Raw genomic sequence first — 22,978 nt, 5'->3', positions numbered from 1 at the left:
TATGGCCCTGCGCAAGCTAGCTGACATAAACACAATGCGATTAGCCTCGATGACTAATGACGATCGAAACCTCATACTTACGTCACCGCAACATGTTTCAGATCGTCACATGAGTCTCTCTTTATCCGGGCCCCACCATAACGATGTATTTAGCTAGGTAGCTAGCTTTCTATCTAGATAGGTAGCTATCTATCTAGCTATCTAGGTCACTTGCTATCTAGGTCGCTAGCTAGGTAGCTAGCTATACCTAGCTAGCAATGCTATACCTAGCTAGCAATGTAGTTTGCTAGATATCTAATACATCGAAAAGGGAGTTCAACGCATTTGTGGCAACCCACAATATGCGAGTAAGTCTTACTTATGCTCAGATAGTCAATGGAAATGTCAGAGATCATGTACTCTTGTGATCGTTTTCCGTCAGTTTGAAATGCTACTGCGGTTGTGTGGTCGTTCAGTGTCGTGCGCGCCGACTTCCCACAGAAGGGTGTGTGACCATATTCCAGTTGACATGTCGTTCAGGAGCGTGGTCACTAGTGGCGGCGTTTCAAAATGACAAGGTTTATTTGTCTGCGTCGTGACATGCTCACAGGAAACTGGGACTGACAGCCCGAGGAGGCAGGAAGAAGAGGGCCGCACAACAACACACGCGCGCTGCCGCAAACACACATGCACACGCACGCTACAAATGTCATCCTTCCCCTGGCTGCAGCGTGCGCCCAGCCATCCTGCTGAAAAGAGCAGACATTTAAAAGTTTGTGACATGTGTCACAGGCGCTGCCATTGAGCCAGTGCCGGTGACAGAGCTGGAATTGACAGGCGCTGAGCCACCGGAGCTGGCTGGAGGACACACCGAGTTTGGTGGGTGTCACTTCCCATTCTCGTCAACCGCGCGTTCGTTCACGAGCTGCCACACTCGCGCACAAAACGCATCTCGGGGAAAAGACGCCGGTGCCACGGCGTCTTGACGTTTGCTCGTCTCCAAGATAGTAACGTATGCGTTTTTACGGCTGGTAGATTAATTAAGATATAATTGATAAACATTTACCTCCAGGCTGCGGCTTTCTTGACCCTGAATTCACCATCACTGCAGCTGCTAGCTTGGGAACTTCCTGCTCGAGCAAAAATGGCACGCTACTTCATCAGAACAGATCAGTGACATTCTGCATTAGTAGCCCTGCAGGCTTCTTTGCTAGCCTTTGTATTTGTGTGCTAAGAGAGATACGACTCTGTTTCCAGAGTTGGGTCCACAAGTATTTGGACAATGCCGTTGCATACTGTGTCATACATTTAAGTGGAGAAAATCAGTATGGCATTACCATTTTGGAATGTCCTGTATCTACAGGCTGACCCAAAATTTGATGAATTTGAATATTAATGGCAGCATGGTGGGGAAGCAGTATAGTTCTGAGGTTCAGGTTTTGAATCTCTCTGCTCTTCAGTGTGACATTCTCATGTTCTCACCCGTGCTTGTTTTCTCCAGGTAATCTGGATTCCGCCCACATTTCAAAATGATGCAATTGAGACTCAAAATTGCCCACAGGTGTGAATGTGAATGGTTATTTGTCCCTCCGATTGGCTGGCCATCAGTGCCGGATGTAGCCGGCCTCTTGCCCAACGTCAGCCAGGACCGTCCAATCCAAAGTGTAGTCGGCATTTTGCCATTCTTTATACCTCATTATGAAAAATATACGTGGCAAAATATCCCCCCATGTTTCAGGCTTCAGACGGCTGCTTGATATGAACATTAAATTTAAAATGACTGTATCGGAACAGCCAGGTCACGTCAGTTATTAGCGGCATATGCTAACATTGGCAGCACGCCTGCTGTTAAATGCCTTAAGTGGTAATTCAGGTGTTATAATTATGTAAACGTTTCATGGATCTGAGATTCGGAACGAGTATTACGTTTGAGGCAAGTGTCTGGTGTCATTTTTCTATGGTTCAATTGAGATGAATCACAGGGGCATGTAAATAATCAGTGTTCATTGAATGAAAAGAGGAACTGAAATGACAAAAAAATACACATTTTAAATGACTGGACAATATATTTAAAACAACAAAAAAGTTATGCTCAAAGAATTGGGGAATTGTCATATATCCTGATTTTTGGTTTGATTCTTGGTCACTGGTCCCAAAATTTGGACTCTAAAATGGCTTTTCGGATGGAGTGTTATAAAGGTGTTGTTTAACAAAATATGGTCAAAAATGATATTTGGCATTACATTTTAATGACTAAAAACAGTGGAATTTGAACATAGAACGCTTTAAGCTGTCCGTTAGAATGCATTCATGTGATTAAAATAAGAGACTAGCAAACAGATCTTTTTTTTGTTGTTTTTATCAAATGGATTTAAAAAATTTCCAACATTTTAGTGCTTTCTATTTTGTTCGCGTGTGTGTTTGTGAGGGGTGGTGGGGGGGGGGGGGGCTGGGGGGTCGGATGTCAGGTCTCAGGTGTGTGACCGTCACCCCTTTCACCCTTGATTAGTGCCAGCAGTGGATGGGTGATCCATCATGGCTGTCAGGCCGAGACACGCAATAGGTTGGACCTGTTTGTCACTGTGTGTGTGTTAGTGTGTGGGGGGGTGTGCGTGCGTGTGTGTGTGTGTGCAGGAGGCAGGTACAGAAGTCAACTGCACTGTCTTGAAAGATCTTTTTGCTCCCAAGTCAAAGCAATTATTTGATTGAAGTGCATTATCATCAGCGGAGCATAAATAAATAATGACATAAATTCTCTTCCTGTGCATTATCAGCCATGTTCTCCGATGTCCCTCTTGTTCCCGGACCCGACGACGCCATCAAAGCTGGTCGTTCTGGATGAATCTGTTGCCTTCGGAATGCTTGCCGTAGTAGACGTAGCGGCACTTAGCGAAGATGCCTAAAAAACACCACAGGGACAAGGTTAGGTAAGGATGCCGTAAAAATATTTGCTTTTAGTTAGAATGCAGTCAGCTATTACAAGTGTACTACTGAGGATTCGTGATGTCGCTTTGTGTCTGTACATGCTCAGCAAATGACGCTTAGTAAATACAGTTTAGGGTCAACATTTTGGAACTATAATCGGTAATATCTGATTTTATGAAGAATCAATAACAAAATATGTTGTTTTTATCTCAATTTATCCCAGAAATTTTCACTAGAGGAAACCCCTCAATTCCAGCGAGGCCAACAGAATATTGTGTTTTAATGCTATAAAAACACGGAGCTATGACGCAACAAAAAAAAAGGGAAAGACGTATAAATACGTCTTTGGGAGGCAGGGGACTACATCTCTCTCTCTCTCGCCCGCTCTCGCTCTCTCTCTCAGATTAAACAAAAGACAACTCATTATTTTACTCACCAGTCTTTCGTAGCATATGCACTTACATTAACATGTTTCAAAAAATTTCAACGTGCCTCCTGTATGAAATATTGAAAGACGTATATTTATTAATCTAAGTGCAAAGCAACTTTCTGAGCAGCCTGTCTCATTGGATAGCCAAGATGGAGATAGAGGGCTATCACATCTGGAGTCACACGCCGCCACTTGATGAGGCAGGCGGGCCCCGGCTTAGTATCGCCTCTCGCCAATTGAGGCAAGGACAAGTGGCATTAGTGCTGTCAATGATGCTCTGACAGGAGAACAGATACGTCTTTCGCCAGGCTTTTTAACATCGACATCAAGTACACTGCAGGAAGTGGCGAGACAGAGGAGGAGAAAGAGGAGGGCCCGGCTGGGGAAGGTGTCGTTGCTCGGGGGCGGGATGAGGCGTGCTCCGGAGTACAATCACGTAATCCAAAGAGACGCTGTCAAGGGCGGGGAGAAGATGGCGACTAAGTGACAGAAAGCAGAGACGGGGACAGCGATACTGGTGCCATATTAGTGCCAAGCATATTCTGATGCCACCCTCCATTCTAAGCCAACCTGACACGTCGCTCTCCTCAAAGTGGTCGCGCACGCACACACACACACACATATACATTTCGATGTATATATACATACATATGAAGTGCGCAAGCAGATGTGCACACACCAGTCCCTCGCGGCAGCAGTGGGTGTTCTTGTCAGGCTGCAGCAGTTGAAGCAGCCCACGGGCCCGAGGACAAGCTCAGTCAATCTAAATCTGGACTTTGTAGAGGAGCAGTGCTCATTTCCCCCCTCACAGCCCAGCTACTTGAGGTGATCCAAACACTCGAGTGTGAGAAGCTGTCACCTCCGATAAAATCCGGGACCAGCTCCATGCCTGCCTGCTCCCCCGGTGTGTGAGTGGGATATATATGCTCATCAGTCTGTATGCGTGTGTGTGTGGCTGACAGTGAGGAGGTTCCAAACTCCAGCTGCCACACTTTGCCCGAGGACAAAGGTAACATGGCTGGAGACTGGGCTTGACACCACAGGACTCGGGGGCGCCTTCCTGCGCTCTGATCAGACAGGCACCGGACGGGGGATGCTTTTATATACACCGGAACACAATCTGTTCCATGGACGCTGAGAAAGATGTGATTTGTTGAGTTTGGAAACAACGCTTCTCAAAGGAACTGAGGGACGTACGAAAAAAAAAAAAAAACTTCCACCGTTAAACTGTCACCATCATGAAACCTTTACTAACCATACAGGTGATATTTTATTTGAACATTTTAACATTCACAACTGTAAAAAGTTAACCAGATTAGAATTGTTGCCGCAGTATTTTTTCCGTATTACTGCAAAAGATGTCTTTTGAGTTTTGAACTTGCAAGAGAGTAGAAATTGTACAAAGCAAACACGAAAATCTTCTGACTAACACAGCAACTGATGTCTCACTTACGTACGCTCAACATCAAGTCGCCTCGTTACGAGGAGCAGGGCTTTCAAAAAAGAACTTTGGACGAAGAGCCACGCCCACATCTTTTTCGCATTTATTTATTTATTTTTTATTTACAATTAAAATTAATTTAAAAAATATATAAAAATATTAAAAGTACAATATACACTTACTTTTACAAGTACATATTTTTATTGGTAAGTGATGATCGAATATCACCAGTCTGGCATTTAAATCAGGTTTCCCAACCTTTTTTTAGTTCACACCGAACAGTTACTAATATGCCAACATTCCATATATATCGTTCGAAATTGATCAAATGTAAACGTGAAGATCACAATTTCTCCTCTGCCCCTTAATCAGTTTAGTGACTTTGATTTCATGAGATGCTGCAGGTGTACTTGTTGTACGGGTGTTGTGGTCACCAGTAGCTCAAAAAGCAGAACCCCGGTGAAGAGAAGAGCTAGTTTTGTCCGCTTTGCTTTTTTTTTTTGATGGAAATTCCTCCAACTCGATTATGCCGAAGCATGTGCAGCTAGCATTGTTCATGTTGCTGAAAAGACATCAAGCCCCCGTCGAGCGGACACTCATGATGGAAGCACACTGTTGCATTCACCAAGAGGACAATACCGGATGTCGACTTAATAAAGAGGAGCGGAGCTTAAAGAACAACCACAGGTGCTAAGTGACGAGCGGCGGAAAGGCCAAACTGTTACACGGCAAGCATGAGGCCTTTTGTTACTTGGTTAATCTGTCACTTCTAACGGCGGCTCCAGCTGTGCGTTATGGTTTTGCGAAAGTGGATAGCCATCGTGGAGTGACTGGGATGGGATCCGCCGAGGATGGCCTCGCCTCGTTGATATCAAGCAGGAGTTCATCAGGTACGGTCCCAAAAGTGCCACGAGCACTTAAAAGACAAGCGTAGCATCGTTGCTCTCTTTCTGCCTGCCATCTTTGTCCATCTTCTCGGGTAATAAGCACGAGCGCTCGCTGTGAAGGGATCTTCTTCGACTGTTTTTATGAACCTTATAATGAAAACGGAGCTGGGATGTAAGTTGAGTTGGAAAAACTCCCAAGATTCCGCATTGCACATCTTCTATTTTGTCTTTCTCCCCGCAAAACCGGTGTTGCGTCAGCTCTCAAACTGTTCGAAGATTCTCTGATAAGTGCCGAAGAACTGGACCCCTTCAGTCCTTCTCAGTCCCGCACGGAGACGTGGTGAACTCAGCAGAGCGTGAAGGCTTCAGGGCGCTTCAGCTTCAGTTGCTTCATCTGCGAAGGTTAACCATGAACGTCTACAAATATATACCCTCAAGCTTGTGTCTATTGGAATCTTTGGTTGTTCACTGGCTAGACTCTTTTTAAGGGCTCCTATCTTTTCTGGGTGAACAATATGTCCAGTAGAACCTCCATCCAACCATTAAAACCTCAAAAGTTATCATTTGGAATTTGACCAACATTGTCAGGCAACTACGCCTGTAAAGTTGCATAGAAAATTGGGGGTTAAAACTGTCCCAAATGTCAGAAAATCTTCCAAGACCTCGGCGTGATTCTCAGCGATAAAGGGATCGCAAAACAAGGAATAAGAAGCAGACCCACACGAGTCCGCTTCAAGTTTCGCCCACTAACGCGTTGCTATTCTGAAGATTTTGGGCCCTATTTTGGTGACCAGCACAAGTCTAGTGCAAAGTTCAGTTTAACGGTGTACAAGGATGTAGTTTTCTTTTGGTATTTTTCAAGACCGACGCAGTTACAAATTTAGCTTATGCGCCGTTGTGGGAGTGAACGAACACGGGCAATTTGCTATTCCAGGCAGCTCCCGGCATTCCCTTTCCATTCAGTACAGGATGGGTGCACGGTCTACATCACAGGTGTCAAACTCAAGGCCCGGGGGCCAGATCTGGTCCGCAACTTCATTTTATGTGGCCCGCGAAGGGGATCATGTGTGTCAACTTCAAATTTGTTGAACGAACAATTACTTACTGGCTTCTGATTTCAAAACTGGCTATCCATCAGTTTTTTTCGCTACATGGTAACGTCATAACGGCCCTCTGAGGGAAACCATAACTATGATCTGGCCCATCCACAAAAATGAGTTTGACGGTTGCTGGATGTTGCTGTATTCTTTCTACATTAAACATTTACCAGCTCCCGTTATTCTTTTTTAATACCTGGTGCCCTCTAAATGACGACTGATAGAGTGATCGTGTTTGTAACGCATTTCAAAAAAGGCCATTCATTAGAGGGCGCACACAGACGAAATTATGTAGCGATAAGAGAAAGTGAGAGAGGAGGGAGCCGGAGAGGCTTTAATGATTGTTCCCTGCATACAATCAGCTCGACTCTTCTCAAGGGCCATCAATATGTCACAGACAAGACACATCCGACGGATGTAGCTTTTAACATCAAGGTTATCTATTCTTGGCATGAATCCACTCGCTGTCTCCTTTTCACGTCCTATAACTTATTCCCCTCGGCCTGCTTCTTATTTTCTCCTCCATTCTTTCCGCTTTTCACCAATTTCTATTACTTTATTTCTCCACAACCCCACCCAGCTTTTTGGCCACTTAGCCAACAATTCCATCAGTGCCGCTATCCATCAAGGGGGGAAAAACTGCAACGAGGTGAGAGGGGGGGGGGGAAGCCAATTAACAAGGCAATTACACTTTCCGTATTATCTCTGAGGAGAGACAAAACGCTAACGCGCATGTGGGGGAGCTCATACGGGGGCTTAGAGAGGGGGTCAGAGTTTTTCTGCAAGAGTGACTTATGAGAGAGAAGTGCACGCTGCTGTGAGCCACAGCTATTATTGTGGTCACCATTCATCTCCCGTCACCCTTTTATCAACTCAGCCGAACGTCATGAGATGCGCTCGGCAACTACCCGCTACTCTGGTTGGGTGGGGGGGAGGTAGATAGATAACACCTCCGTGTGCCATAACCCACAGGCATTGGACTGTGATGCAGCTTGTTATGGCACGCAAAGCATGCCCCCCCCCCACCCCAGAAATAAAATATATTGGATGTGTGTTTCATTTCATGGATGAAAGACAATGAGGTAAATCAAATGACCAATGAAAGCCATTAATCACTTGAAAAAAAATGGCAACAGGAGACTGAAGCAGGACAAATATATTCCAGATGTGTGCGCACCATATGGCGCACAGCTGCTTCTCGGTGGTGAAATGTGCCACTAAGCTGAAAACAAACGTGAAATCATGTTTCATTTGTCTTTTTTTATGTTAACAGGCCACTTACTGATACATGGAGGGTCATGTAAGATGGTAGGACCATCCCATGTTTGATTCTGGGATGAGGAGAGCGGCTAGTAATGGCACCCTAACATGAGGTAAGACTGTTGATTGAGTGATTTCAAAGAATGCCATTTTGTGATTGTTAAAGCTAATTTTTTAAAACGTTTTTAAAAATGTTTTTCTTACTAACATTGGTTAGTGTGACATGTCAGCTCTGAGTTTGTTAAAAGAAGCATCGTGTTCACATCACAGTCGCCAATCCTGTCCCTGCTTTCTTGGCTGCTAGCGAATGCTACATGCTAAGCTAACTTGCGCTGTACCATTATGAGCGGCAGCTACGAGCTGCGCGGTGTGAGATCCTCTGCTCTAAGTAAACAATCCTCGCCTATGTACTGGCAAATAAGAAGTAGCGCAATCTCTAAAGACAGACGAGTAGCTAAGCATGCAAAGACACCGAGCAACGAGAGAGAACATGCAAAGCTGGAAAAACCAATGCTAATTGCTACCCTAATGTCACTTTGTTAATAATAGTTCCAAACTTGGATCTAAAAAAAAAAATGACCTAATACGATCTGTCCTTGGCCACTTGTACTTTATTTTGAGCAGCTAGCCGCTAAAAGCTAATCAGTTGCTAACGTCCACTTCTGCCAATAGTGATAAAGAAATTACTCGGCATCAACTTGAGAAGTGTACCTCAACTGAAATGTTTGCTGTCAGGCAACGCAAAAATTGAGAAGCAAAGTTTGCAAATGGGGAATCATGAATAATGATGTATGATATATATTCTAAAACATCGCAACTGAAACATTTCAGCTCAAATTCATTTTCTTGGTCACGCATGTCTTGCAACTTTGAAGCCCAAAAGTCAGATTTAAAAGGAAGGACAGGGACAACCAATCTTTCCACAAAAATGCAACATGCTTTGTAATTCCACAGCAAACATTGTTGGTTAAAAGCATGATGAGGTGCATGTTGCCATTTTAATGATGTGCATGCGCCACCGTGGTGCGCTTGATCATTTTAACAGCTGAGGGGACATCTGTCTCCCTCGCGGGGACTGAAACAAAACTCCCGAGTGCAACTTTGTGAAGTAAAGTGACATTTACCCTCCCACAATAAAAAATATTTAGTCCATTAAACACAAATAGCTGCCGTCATGATGCATGTCCTGCGCTCGGGCTCGCTCCTCGACGCTCGCCTTCCCGACTGTTTACTGCGGCCAAACAACTGCAGCCGCTGCATGTTCTCAACTTCAGCGTATTGATTAAACTTTTAAATAGCTGCCATATAACCCTGGGACATCAGGGAGATTAATTTGCGTCAATGTTCATCTGTAATTCATTAGCCATTTATACCCTCCACATCCACACAGGCTATCAAGGAAATGTGGGCCATTTTTCACCCAGCAGAAGCCAACGAGATGGCGGAGAGGGAGGGGAGGCCGGAAAGAACGAGAGGGCTTGCCTACAATAGAAGAACAAATGCAGAGCGAGGCATGCACGATAATAATACTGACGTTCAACTTGCGCAGCCTCATTCAAATATTAGGAACTGATGATTATTCTGCTCATCCATTTTATTTTTTGAGCAGCCTGCTACAGGTGATCAGACGTGACTATACTTAGACTTGGTGAATCAGCAAAACTGATGGAAGCTATTGTAAATTTAGGAGCATGAGATGGTACAATGTGGGACAAAAGAGGTCAGACTGTAAAAAAAAAAAAAAAATGTGATTTGAAAATTTCAAGGGAAGAAACTCTGACAACATTTTAAGTTGAGCAATTTAACTAAATCAATTCAATTTTACTGTTAGGAAATTTGTCTAACACATTTCACAACAATGAATAAAGAGCTTACGCAACAGTTGTCTCTTGTATTTTCCCTCAAAATTAAAGTGCAAGTTTGAGCTAATCTTGACCCAGCATATTTTGAGTAATAAATCTATTTTAAGAATATTCACATTATTTTTTATTTATTTATTTATTTGCGCAAACATCCTAGATTCATAGTTAGACCCAAATCAATGCCTTAACAACGAAAATGCTTTTGTTTGGCAATCGCCGGTATTCTTTGGGAATTACATCACACGAAGACACAAAACATTTTTTTTTGGTGGAGAGCAAAAAACTCTCAACTTCAGCTAGTCGTCACTTCAGCCTTCGTCAGAGCTGTCACACTTCCGGGTGACGTGTCTTAAAACAGATGATCAAAACTGCGCTCGTCCCGTCAAGTGTGACGGCTCTGACGAAGGCTGCCGGAACTGTCAGTGAAGTAAGAATTTTTTGCTCTCCACCAGAAAAAAGTTTTTGGTCTGAAAAAAAGAAAAAGACAACGTTAATGCATTTTTTTATATTTTTAAAAAAAATATTTTCAGAATATATTTTGTTTTAATACTCATATTTTTGCTGTTTGCTGACTGACCTGGTCTAATTTTGCTAATCAGAATTTCATTTTTTTTTTTTTCTACTTCTGGACACACTTGCTTGCGTTTGTACCATAAGTCTAGAAAAGTCAATTATGGCATCAATTCCATTTTATTTGTTGAAGCATACAGTGCACAGTGTGGTATTTGAGGCCATTATTTGGAAATATGTGGAAAACAGACCGTTATTATCTCTCTCAAGGCACAATTTATGATACGGTTCTCAATCGAGTGTAAATAATATTGTCAATTCCAAATCATATCCATGCAATGTAACACGGAAGCAGGTATGTTTAACAATATAACACGACACTCCATCATCATCATTTGACTAAATGGCCATAATCAAACGCTTTAAATAGACGACTGCATTATTCACCGATGGCTGAATTACAGTTATAGGCGGATAAACGCCTATCAGTCGCTGTTCTTCCAACCCGCCAGGACGAGAAAGGAAATTGAATTCCGGGGCACATAAATTTTGACTGAAGTATGATATCATTGTTGTGTGTCTGTGTGTGTGTGTGTGTGTAGGTGGAAGGAGGTTCTAATGGAAAAAAAAAACCAAACGGTGAAATTAATTTTAGTGACATTTATTCCACATGGAGCTGTGAGAGCACAGCGGTTACAGTAGCTCTGGAGTGCGGAGATAAGACAAGGTTGCTTTCACGAGATTATGAAGTTTCCTTGGAGCGTCTTCCATGAGGCAGCCGCTGTCATGGAGCAACTCTCCGAGAAAAAAAAAAAACAATTACAAAAATCTCCTGTCAGCCCCACAATGACAAGACGATTACTTACTGTGCCAGTCAGTTAACGACATTGTCAACCCTTAAGGGCGCGCGGAGCCACTAATGATGCCACTAATCACCCGTGCTCATTTTCTCCGTCAACATACGAAACTCACACCACCGCACGGACGCCGTTGACGCTGATCGATTGTGTTCTTCATTAGGCCCTGGATTTCTAATTAAAAGAAATGCGACAGATAAGTGTTGCAAACCTCTGGCCGGGACGGTTGGGCGGGGGGGGGGCAAGTGAAAACAGCAATTAGAGCCTCGGCGCTGCTCGGTAATGTCGCCCTTAATAAGAGCGGCTGGTGAGTCACTCCATGAAGGTTTAATCACGGGGACAGGATTCAATAACAAAAGAGCGTAATATTAATCACCAGAGAGTGATAACTTCACTGTTCATCTCTTTGACATTGGAGGAAGGGATGAATTAATGATGCTCTCCATCTGAACACATTAAATAATAATTATCAGGCAAAACAGCATGAAAGGGACTGCGTAATGAACCCCATTGTCAGGTCAATTACAACGGCATAAAAGTGTTCAAAGGAAGGTAGCTTGTAAGTCCACGGCCGCGGCGCAAGGACACAAGTGGCCTCCGAGAAGGGGATTTGGCACCGAAATAACATCGGGAATGCGTCTGAGCGAACACGCCCACTGTAAGAAGCCAGCAGCGGGGCGTTTTGGGTGTGCGACGCGTGTCCGATTGGCTCGGCAAAAAAAAAAGACAAATGACATGACAATGACAGTGTTTTGCTGGCTCGCGAACAATGTCAGTCGCTAAGTGCCGCGTTAACTAAACCACACAGACAATGATGGACTTCACGCATCGTTGGACAAAATAGCACCTCGCCACCTGTCACCACCCATTTCCATCAAGTCAAAAATAGTGGGCAAAATTTAGTGCACTGGCGTTTTGAGACGCGTCAAATCTTGCTCCCAACGCACTTTCCTAAGGCTGCTCAAGCACAAAATGTATTTTCTTCACGTGTTGCATGGTAAAAAAATACAAGACGCTTTAAGACTCGGAATTGTTCTTGGTCTGAATGTGAGAGTAAATTAAATTGATTGCGTGTCTATGTTGATCCATATGTGCACATGTGTGTCCCACGTCTCTTGCTTAAAGTCAGAATGAGTATAGAACATGTATGGATGAAAAATAGCGCTTGTACTTTATAAAAATTAAATACGGTCATTCTATAATTGAAAATAATGTCAAAAACAATTGTTGGTTCAACTCAATGGCCATTGTGCTGCTCTTTCCAGTTTGCGCAACTTGGCCACTTGGGGGCAGTATATACAAAACTGCAGTAACAGCAATGCTAGTAATCAGCATGTCTATTGCGTTTGTTAGCATTAGGGTTGTTGCGCTTGGTACAAAAATGTCTGGATACAACAATTCCTACATTTAGTTTTCTCTAGGCATGCTTTTATGACCTTAAACCATGCAGGAATACAATCCAAACTGACGTCTTGTTCAACCTGGCAGGCGACACCTGACCACCTCCAATGGACAGAGATGGCACACGTCAGCCTCCCCCACAGCCATTATCCACTTCTTACTTACATCTCGGTCCTTGTCTCTAAGTCGCCCATCTCGGGCTACACAAGCACCCCGTTATTAGAATCATTTCAGTCCGTCGTGACGCCTGTGAGGCAGCTTCTTCCTAGGGCTCCCGCTTCCCGTCCCCGCCTGCCCGACCGGGTGCCAGGCCAGCCGGATAGTGATTGGACGTGACACAGTGAGGAGAAGGGCAACAGAAATCGGAGATGGCAGAGCGAGAGGAGGGCGGGTACGTTGGCCAGGGCCCTCGTGGCGTACGGCGCGCGCCCATCAACACGGGTGAGCGTTAGCCGAGAGCCACTTGTCACAATGATGGAAGGGCAGGATCACTCACGTCAAGGCTTCATCTGACTGGAAGATATCAATCTCCGAGGCCTAATCTGAGAGGACACGCTAAAATATCCTTTAACATTTGCTGTCCCACCTCGCCTACGCGTGTGTCTCCAGCCTCCATCTCCGCTCACAGCTAAAAATGTGTCCAAACGCCATTGTTTGCTCGCACTTGTTTTCACATGCCATTACCTCTGTCTCTGGCGCTGACAGTCAAATTATGATGGAGCAAATGGTATATATCACAATTCAGAGACAGTATGAGGCATGTAAAGTACGATAAAAACTACCAATGAAAGGGTCACGTGGTCTGCTTTGAGAAATTGGTGGTTTTGGGAAAAAACAAAAAAAAAAACAGCAGATAAGTAAGGTTCTTCTGCAACCACATTCCAAAATTGATGAGAATTTTCCCCAATAAATATTATAATGAAAATAAATAAATAAAAATGTTTTATCTTTAAAAAAATTGATTTAAGAAAATAATTAAAACAAATATCAAGAGAAAAAAAACACCATTGCAAATATTTAGTAATAAACACTTTTTGTGCTCCAAATTTCCTCTTAGGTTCTTGTAACATTGCCACAAATCTAACGTCACACAGCAGGCACTGCCGATGACGAGGTCGGAGTTTGCGTCCTGAAATTTTTTTGAATATTGAGTGCAATTTCGATGGATATCGAATTCGGAAAAAGTACGTGAATACTTACGATTGACTTGGTCGGATTCCAATCCAAGTCTTCACACAAGTTCAGCACGATAAAAGAGCTAATTTGATTGACTACAATGATTACTAATTTTACTACGACTAATACTAATAATGAATTCTTAATTATTTAAACAGGCAATTTTGAACAAAAAACAAATCCATTTTGTTAAAATAAATTGTTAAAATTTTTCTAATAAAAGCTCTGTGAATTAATTTTATTAATAATAATTCTAATTGCATGATTTAAAAAAAAAACATGTATTCCACAAAATGTTAATAATACAATGGGGCAGTGTATTGAATGACATCGTTAGAGAAGCCTTGCACATTATGCCGGCTGGAGCAATCGAACCAAGAATTGTCCATAGCTGCCCCCTGACTAACCTGGTCACTCAAAGACAGATCGCTCCACAGCATCTCTTCGACGATTAATTGATAAGGCATATCCACTGTTCACAAGAAGAGATGAAGCTATGAGGCCATGATTAACTGCTGATCCGTCTCACCTCATGAGAAATGATTTTCTGCTCCCACCCCCAATGACACTTTTCGGACTGTCCTCAGCCTCCCTTGCGCATCCCCTGACAGGCGGAATAATAACGCTCGTACATCACTGCCCCTGAAAAGTCCAATAACCTAAATCTTCACTCGCTGCACACTCTGGGACTCAATTACTTTATTGACATGTAATCTTCATAAGGGGAGAAATATTGAGCATGTAAGGTCAGCTGGTTATGAAGACATATTATCATATTATCTGCATGAGGGTTGTGGGGGCTCAGACCTGACAAAGCTAATTATAATGGTACATGTTTCAGAGCTCAGAGCGTATTATCCGCTTGGCTGCTCGCTTGAGTCACAGCTGAGGTATGGCCAAGACGGGGATGAGATTTCTGGACTAATAGGGCCAGGATGTCTTCTCAGGGCACGGGAATTAATGAAGCCAAATATTATCGACTGCACATCACAGCATTAAGATCGGCCGTTTGTCACGAGTACCTTGTCATAGGCTAGTGGCTTCGAGGATATCGCCATACAAGTTGGCCGCGGGTGCTTTGTCTGAAGAAGCTGCCAATACGGTGGAACTTCCCAAGTGCTATTTCAACCTATTTGGTGGGGATCCCTCCAAAGTGGAGTTTGCGCATCATCATCGAACAGTTATTATGGTAAAACATGTGGGACTTCAGACTTTATATCCAAACTAATTTCACCAAGCGGATGCGAGCATATACATTAGCTGCGAGCATGAAGGCTAATGACTATTTTGAGTTGGTCACATTAGCATTAATAGCTTCTTTGCGGTATGTCTTTGGTATTCTGCAATAACCTGACACCTCCTCCACAAGGTGGTCACACACTGCTGTGGGATGTCGGTCCACTCCGTTTGAAATCAACCAACTTGGTCGTGCTGCACACAATAGCATGAGCAGTCAATTTCTGGCCTTTTTGAGACATCACATAACGTCACCCTTATGATGGTCACACACTGCTGTGGGATGTCAGTCCCCTCCGTAACCAGTAGTGATCTTAAATCAGCCAACGTGGTTGTGTTGCACACAATAGCATGAGCAGTCAATTTCTGGCATTTTTGAGACATCACATGACGTCGTCCACATTGTGGTCACACACAGCTGTGGGATGTCGGTCCACTCCTCAACCAGAAGTCACTCAATATGGTCGTGTTAGTCGTCACTGAAGCACTAACAACCGTGATTCTGCCTATGACATCCAATGAGGACAAAAAAACTGCAAAGTCCAAGCTCAAAATACAATTGATACAAAAAAAGCTTATCATTGCCTATAAAACACCACTAGGTGTCAGTATCGCTCAGCAAACGCATTTTGTGAACACTTGATTTTTGTTGTCTCTCTTCCTCAATGAGGGTAGATTTCTATGCAGTTGATAACCTCTCTTTAGAATTATACGACGTTAGGAATATCAAATAGTTACTTAGCACTTGACATTTATAGTTAACATTTACAGAGGTGTGAAATCCAAGTCCAGAAAGTAAAAACCCTACCACAGTTTGGCTTTAGCCACAGGTGCTTCTACTCAACCGGCAGCGAAATAAGCTTGGTTGGGTATTTAGTTTATGATGGTCTCTGATATTTTGAGGTTACAAGACATTATTTCCTCTGGAAAAATTGTTGTGAAATTCGAACCGGCGTCATTGTGGATTGCCGTCCATTCTGGAGGTTCCAGTGTAAAATGTTAAAGCTTGAAGGACAGATGGTTGTTATCACTTACCTCCCAAGGTTATCTTAATATCATCCTTCCAAGCTGCGCTTTTACAATCTACCGCCTGCTACATAAAGCAAAGCATGGGCGATAATGCAACATATATTTTCTCACTGAGACTAGAAGGCTCGGGACAAAAGAATATATATATAGTTTAGCCAGAATCATACTGGGTCAAAGGGCGTGAAACATCGAATCGGCTCGCCCAAAGACATTGCATCTCAGGGTCACAGTGTGCAAATAACGAAGAGCTCAGCTCGACATGTGAGCTGCACACTTGGTCCAATCGGATGCCCTCTTCCCTCGCCTTTGTTTTGCAACTGCCTCCATCCTTAACTCGCAGAAAATGCCCGAGATGGTGTTGCGTGGTCGTCGGGCGCTGCCAAAGGTTGTGTGTTAACACTCGCTAATGGTGTCAAACTGCCACATATTTTAGCTTTCTTGTGAGGCTCTGCAGGCAAATATGCTTGAGTATGATAACAATTTGCTTTCAATCATTCTGAAATATTGATTGCATTTTTTTAAAAATATTTTTTGGAGGCAAAATTTGCTTAACAAATATGACAAACTACATGCAATGTCTCTTTTCCATCAGACATGATCGCGTTTGATGGCTAGCAAACGAAAAGGGATGATGTCTACATGCAGAAATGTCCTGCGGGAGGACAAGGGAAGCTTTTTATATCACAACAATCTGGGATACATATGTGTTTCGGACCCAAAATGACTCAGTCAATCCGTTCGTCTCGCACTGCAGTGACACAGCATGCCAGAAAGCATTCACAAATCAAATGCTGATGGTGAAATAACTTGTCGGCCCGTATTATCGTGACAGAGGAACCTGCTCCGTCTGTTTCAAGTGGCTTAATCAGTGGAATCCAAGTGACAGTCGAAAAGGTTGTTTTGGGCTCACTCGTATTTTCCGTGACCTCTCGCTTCTCCAAACCTTAAAAGACCCTTGGAGATCCCGCTGCTGTGCCTACCCTTTCTAATTTTCACCACCGAAATGCGTTAGTTCAACATAACCGGCCTCTAAGTCCAGCCGGTACAAGTTGACCCAGAAAATAAGGCAACGTGCTTCTGTTTGATTCCGCTTTGTCACGCGCTTGAATTGCAAGTAAATCCCAGCATGTGCAATAATGTCCGTCTTCTTTACAAGAAGTGAATCCAAACAAGGCTTTCACGCCGCCCGCTGCAATGAATAATCCAAATGGCACATAATGTGTGCTGTGCTGATAGTCTGACAACAGTTTGTGCTCACACGTCACAGCTTAGTGTCTCCCTATTGTATATTGATGTCAAGGCAGCTGACAATAAATCAGTGGAGTCAGCAGGCGAGTGAGAAAACAGTTTAGACAATGGCCCGATGGAGCTTACCGTAATTGACAGATGAGTCCGGCTCTTTCCGCCACAGTAGCTTTGGAGCACAGAGGACACCTGGGATTGTATGTTTGTGCATGTGTGTGGACAACGGACAAGGATAGACAACCGGTATTTACGATCTGGTCTTTAAAATTTGACGACAAACAAAACGTTAGCGAATCTGCAACCGAATTACCGGATTTTCCGGACTATAAGCCGCAACCTTTTCCCCTCGATTTTGAACCATGCGGCTAATACAACGGTGCAGCTTTTCTGTGGATTTTCCTTTCACCAGTAGGGGGTGCTTTATAGTTCAGAAAATACTTATATTTACTTAATACTTAATATTATATTATATTATATTATATACTAATATTTTTTTTTCTCTTGGGTCTGTTCTGTTCTAATTAGCAAAGTGGTTGCCGTGTTAAAAGGCACTGTTTGAACAATCGGTTTACGGACCTTTATGTGCATTCACAGTACAAAATCGTTCCGTACATGCAGTAAAAAAACTTTTTTTTTCAACATAGAAAACTGCAGATTATAGCCTGGTGCGGCTTGTATATCATTTTTTTATGAGTTTTTTTTTCCCAAAGAAGAGCTGCTGCGGCTTATTTTCGGGTGCGCCTTATAGTGGATATCAACAATAATATATCGAGTGAGAAAACTGGTTGTAGAAATTGGCTATGAGTACAAAAAAAATTTTAAAAAGTGAAACTCAAGACCAATTGAGAGGTCAGGAGACAGGAAACAATTGTTGAATTGTTTTCAGCTACTTGTAACAAATGTGGCTGGGTAACGCCACAAAATACTTTTAGGTCTTAATAGTAGGCCCAACACATTTGCGGCTTTCAAGTTGGTCAATCCATCCTTTTTCTATAATGCTTATCCTCTGAGCTCAGAAAATGCAATAGAGTAGAACGTCAAAAGATTTGGAACGTAACCACAATTTCTGGAAAACTGGGCCTCAGATTGCACGAAAACCTCAGAGATAATTTGAAGTCCTGAAAAATGTAAAGAAGGAAATGAAGAATGGTCCATTACATCATTATCATTTGGAGTCTCGTTCCTAAGAGGACATTTTACGTTGGCCTCTACAATCACTGCATGTCACTGATTCCTTGGCGTGGATCGCACGATTCTGATCATGCGTGATTGAAACGTTAAATGATGAAGTACGTCTGTTAAGCCATGCACAATGTGTTGTCGGCCCGCACTGAATTGGAAAGTAATTTGTTGGCGCCATTAACCACACGGACATTCTGGCATGTGTGTGAGTGTGTGCGTGTTTTGACTGATTACAGTGAGTGATCAGTTACTACGGACGTATAACGTACAGACCTGAAAATAATACATCAGACACTGATTAAGACGTACGATACGATATGAACCACCGAGACGTGTTTCAAAAGCATTCTGTATTACAATTCCTGTTTATTATCATCATCCAATGTGAAACATTAGGCATTTGAAATCCGAGTAAACACCCTCAGTAATAGACAATAATTACGAGTGCGACTCGGAGCAGTCGGTCCTTTTTAGCATGACAAGTTGTCCAACGTCTGCCAGCATATTAGCAGCTATTCATCAGAATGAACGGTCGAGAGCCACCGCACGCAGACAGACTCCGCCTGCTCGCCGAGCCATTTGTTTTGGGCTAACGACACACAAGAAACCTGCTGGACCCAACATCCATCCTGCTGGAAGCAAAAATATCCAAGAGCATCTGGCAGCTAAGCCCCATTGTAAATTACCATGATGGACTCCCACCATTGGAAACCACGAAGCTCGCTTGGAAAGCGCAGAGCGTGTCTCAGTTTTCCCCGACAACAAATCATTCCGGAAAATGAAAAATAGCCTGTCCGCTTTGGAAATACTGGAATTTCAAAGCTGCTTCTAGAAATAAGACCTTCCCACTTGAGCTGATTTATGTTCGACTTCTCTTCTGAGAATGACCAATGCATCTGGGAAGTAGACCAAAGTCCAAAGCTTTTCCCCAGCGCTCATGAGAGCTCATGTCCTTGTCGATCACGCTGACACATTTGGAGCGGAGGCCAGCACGTTACTTCAAACGCACATCTGTTTGCGCTTGAGCGCCGGGTGAGTCAGCTCGACTTTGTATCGTCGTAAATAGCGAAGGTTTGTCTGCAACGGTCACGGACGATAAAGATTTACGAGGCGTATTTGCCTGCTGCTGAGAAAACGCTTCAAAGTTGGTAATCATCATATTTCACAGCTGGTGGAAGAGAGAGGAAAACATATGACGCTTGAGCTTCAAGCTCATTGTTCAGAATGCTTTATAAGGATACGGGAGACGTCGCGAGGCAGCCGCGTCGATTGTTGTCAGACACTGGAGCCACTTTCCGGCCTGTCTCTGACATTCCACAACAGTCCGGCACTTCATCCTCCTTCCGTTGGCTCCACACTGCCGTGAGATAGCATTCTACTCCTCAGTCAACCATAGCGGTTGTGTTGGTCACTCAACCGCAAACAGCCACTTCCCTGCTTGTATCTGACATCTCATAAGCGTCTGGCAATTCCTCGTCATGTTCGTCACATATTGTTGCCGGCTGGTGTTCCACTCGGAGTTGTCACAAGTTAGCTAACTGTTTCTCAGGTCACGCTAGCCTGATCAACCACGTTGCAGCTTGTTACAGACATCCCACAGCAGCGTGGCTTTTCTGCAGTATTTTGGACCAACTGGAGACGCTTGATGGAGGATTGGCTGATAATTAAATTCTCAGCTGACCAATCAAGTTCCTGATCTTTTTTTATTCAATGTACATAAGTTCGATGGCGGCATTAATAAACACAAGTGGTTGGATGTGCGTGTCGTTAGACTGTGACCAAAAAAAAAGCCTTGAAAGCTTCCCTCAGTGACATCAAACAGCAAGGTAAAAAAAAAGAAAAAGACAGACACGTCCTCAAAGTGCACACAAACAGAATTATTCAAAAACTACGCGAGGAGTGCCATCTAGTAATGGAGCGCCAACGACACGTGATGGAAGGCGGCCACATCAAGAAGAGTTCAGCAGTTAAAGCAGTCACGCAAACCGAGGTGGTTATACTTGCGTTTTAACGCATGCAAAGAAAGAAGACGCAGCACTGCCTTCCATCCACGGTGACAAATAAGGACAAGGCCTGCCTCCACAAGTCAACGCTCATTCCTCTGGATGCGGACAGCGCAGTGAAGGATTGCTGGCCTAGCTCCTCTTGCCCCCTATCCCTTCCCAGTCCCACCTCGTCCAACTTTCCAGTCATCCATCTCCATAGGCTCGGCTTGAACGGCCAGTCATGATGGCGAGCCAATGGACTCGTGGGGGAAACAATATCATCTTGCAAAGATAAAGGAAAGGCAGCCTGCTTTCATCATCATTGCGATGAGCTGCGATATGCCGAAGGCGATACGCCGCATCATCGTTGAATGGAGGCAGTTGAGTGACTGAGCCATCCGCGTATGAGCGATGAGGAAAAACATACATCTGCATCTATAATATAGGCGGGTATATAAAATCAACATCTGCATAAATACTTTTTTACTGTTGCCCCAGCATGCTTTTTTCGGCAATGCACCAAATAAAATGCATGAAATTCACTTTTGAGACAAAAATATTGGGACACTTACTGAAAGTGAAGGCTAAGCTCTGGTTGAGTTCATTCAAAAGTTGTTTAACGGGGTTGAGGTCAGGGCTCGCAAATTCTTCCACATATTACATGTGAGATTTGTTTTGTGCAATACAAAAAAAAAAAGGTTTTCCTGAACTATTCCCAATTGTTCAAAAACGTTGAAGACTTCAGACTTAAAAGTACAGAGTTTAGCCAAACCACTTTTTGGATTAATTCAGAGTCTTGTCCTTTTGTTCATATAAAAGACTGACGATAAGACAAGACCGCTAAAATAAAAATGATTTGTTGTCAAGAGTACACTGTATATTCAAATAAAATACTAAAAAAACGATGACGCAACCCACACTGATTATTCACAGTGGCCATTAAATCGAGAGCAATACATCAATACGGGCAAACGATGTATCGGTTTCAATAAATTTAACTCCGACGCCGTCAAAGTTGCTTGGCGTTCGGCTAAGTGCATTTGCGCAGAGAAACATGAAGTCATCAGTCAAAGCAACAACCTTTCCCTTCAGAACGACAAGTTTCAACACTGGCAGTTTAGTCATCCATTAGTCATGTATCCCATCCAGATGTCTGGCGGTGGAGGCGGCGTAAGCAGCAGGTGTAGATCAGTGTGAGCCCAGCTGAGCTTTAAAAGGCAGCGCTTAGCACCCACAGCTCCGTCATCTGGCCTCTCCCCGGCCTCCACCAGCCTCTCGACAGGCCATTCCTCATCATTTAGACCTTTTTGGCAAGGCCCAGAGCCCTTCTAATGGGCTGCTCTGAATGCTTCCAGATGTTTGTTTATTTGTTGTGCTGCAACTATAAAACAGTTTACTTTCCAGTTTGGAGCCGTTCCCATTGCTCCCATTTTGCGGGGTTGCAGGAGGGTTGGTGAGGGAATTACGGCACGGATCACCCCCGACATGAAATGAATGTGGCAAACAAATGTGATGTGCCTCATGGGTGTCGTCAGGAAGTTGTTGTTGTTTTTTTTTTTTTTTAAAGCTTTGAAGGCTGCTTTCCTCCTGGGATTTTAATAACAGTTGTGCACTATTTAAGATAGATCCATACAAAGTAGCTGGAAGCTGGCCCAGAACGACAAGATTAAAGGGGCCCAGGGCTCATACTGTAAGGCACATTCGAGGCATTCTTCCTTGTCTGTTTACTCCGTTTGTACAAAGATACCCCTTTCATTTACTGTTGTCACCGTTGAGGAATGGCCTACTCAAATTTAATCTGATACCTGTATGAAAGCAGCTACTCCTACTGCCGGCCACATTTATTTACATATACAGAGGAAATGAAAGGCATTTTATTAAAATATCCTTGGCGCACATGGATGTATCAATCAAGTCTGAAAGGTCTGTTTCACTTGTTCGGCTATAATTAGATCTGGGAAATAAACTTGTGAGTCATCCATAGAAGGTGACAAGCTGACTAACAATAAGAGAGCGGCGATATTGTTTTGCACGGAACACATGGAAATGCTAAGGTTGGATTTACACTACAGGGCTTAAGATTTTCCATTTGTTGCTCCCGTGGAGTCCCGTGATTGCATTTTTGGCAGGCGATAAACGTAAATCGCAATCAAATGCGGATTAAAAAAACGGATATTAATCCGATATCGGCTAAAGTGACGACAGCTACACAGGCAGATCGGACATGCTGGTAGCAGCTAATCCACAAAACTTTGGCAACTGTGTGAATACGATATAAAACAAGCGGCAACAACTTCATTTAAGAGCAATGAATGCAAAGCGAAAGCAGTGACACTCCTGCTGACAAACCTTAGACCAATTTGTTGTAGTTCAGAATCAGAATCAGAATGCCCTTTATTGTCATTGTACTCAGTGTGCAACGAGATTAGAGAGCTCCCCGCTCCAGTGCAATACAACAATTATTTAATTATATATA

At 43.5% G+C, this 22,978-nt stretch overlaps 1 protein-coding gene across 1 annotated transcript in view; it reads right to left on the bottom strand.

Moving 5' to 3' along the window:
• Positions 1-1,475: 1,475 nt before the first annotated feature.
• The window catches only part of lrmda (leucine rich melanocyte differentiation associated), a 220,154-nt gene continuing 198,651 nt past the window's right edge, over positions 1,476-22,978 (bottom strand). The window contains exon 8 of the mRNA XM_088304918.1: positions 1,476-2,878. Coding sequence (XP_088161044.1) covers positions 2,799-2,878 — 80 coding nt within the window. The 3' untranslated portion in view covers positions 1,476-2,798. The remainder of the gene's footprint in view (positions 2,879-22,978) is intronic.

This window comes from Idiotropiscis lumnitzeri, chromosome 9, assembly GCF_059441095.1.
Source record: "Idiotropiscis lumnitzeri isolate Australia: NSW breed Sydney's pygmy pipehorse chromosome 9, RoL_Ilum_1.0, whole genome shotgun sequence".
Taxonomy (NCBI): Eukaryota; Metazoa; Chordata; class Actinopteri; order Syngnathiformes; family Syngnathidae; genus Idiotropiscis; species Idiotropiscis lumnitzeri.
The sequence above is the reverse complement of the archived record's forward strand: the minus strand, read 5'-3'. Positions and strand labels throughout refer to the sequence as shown.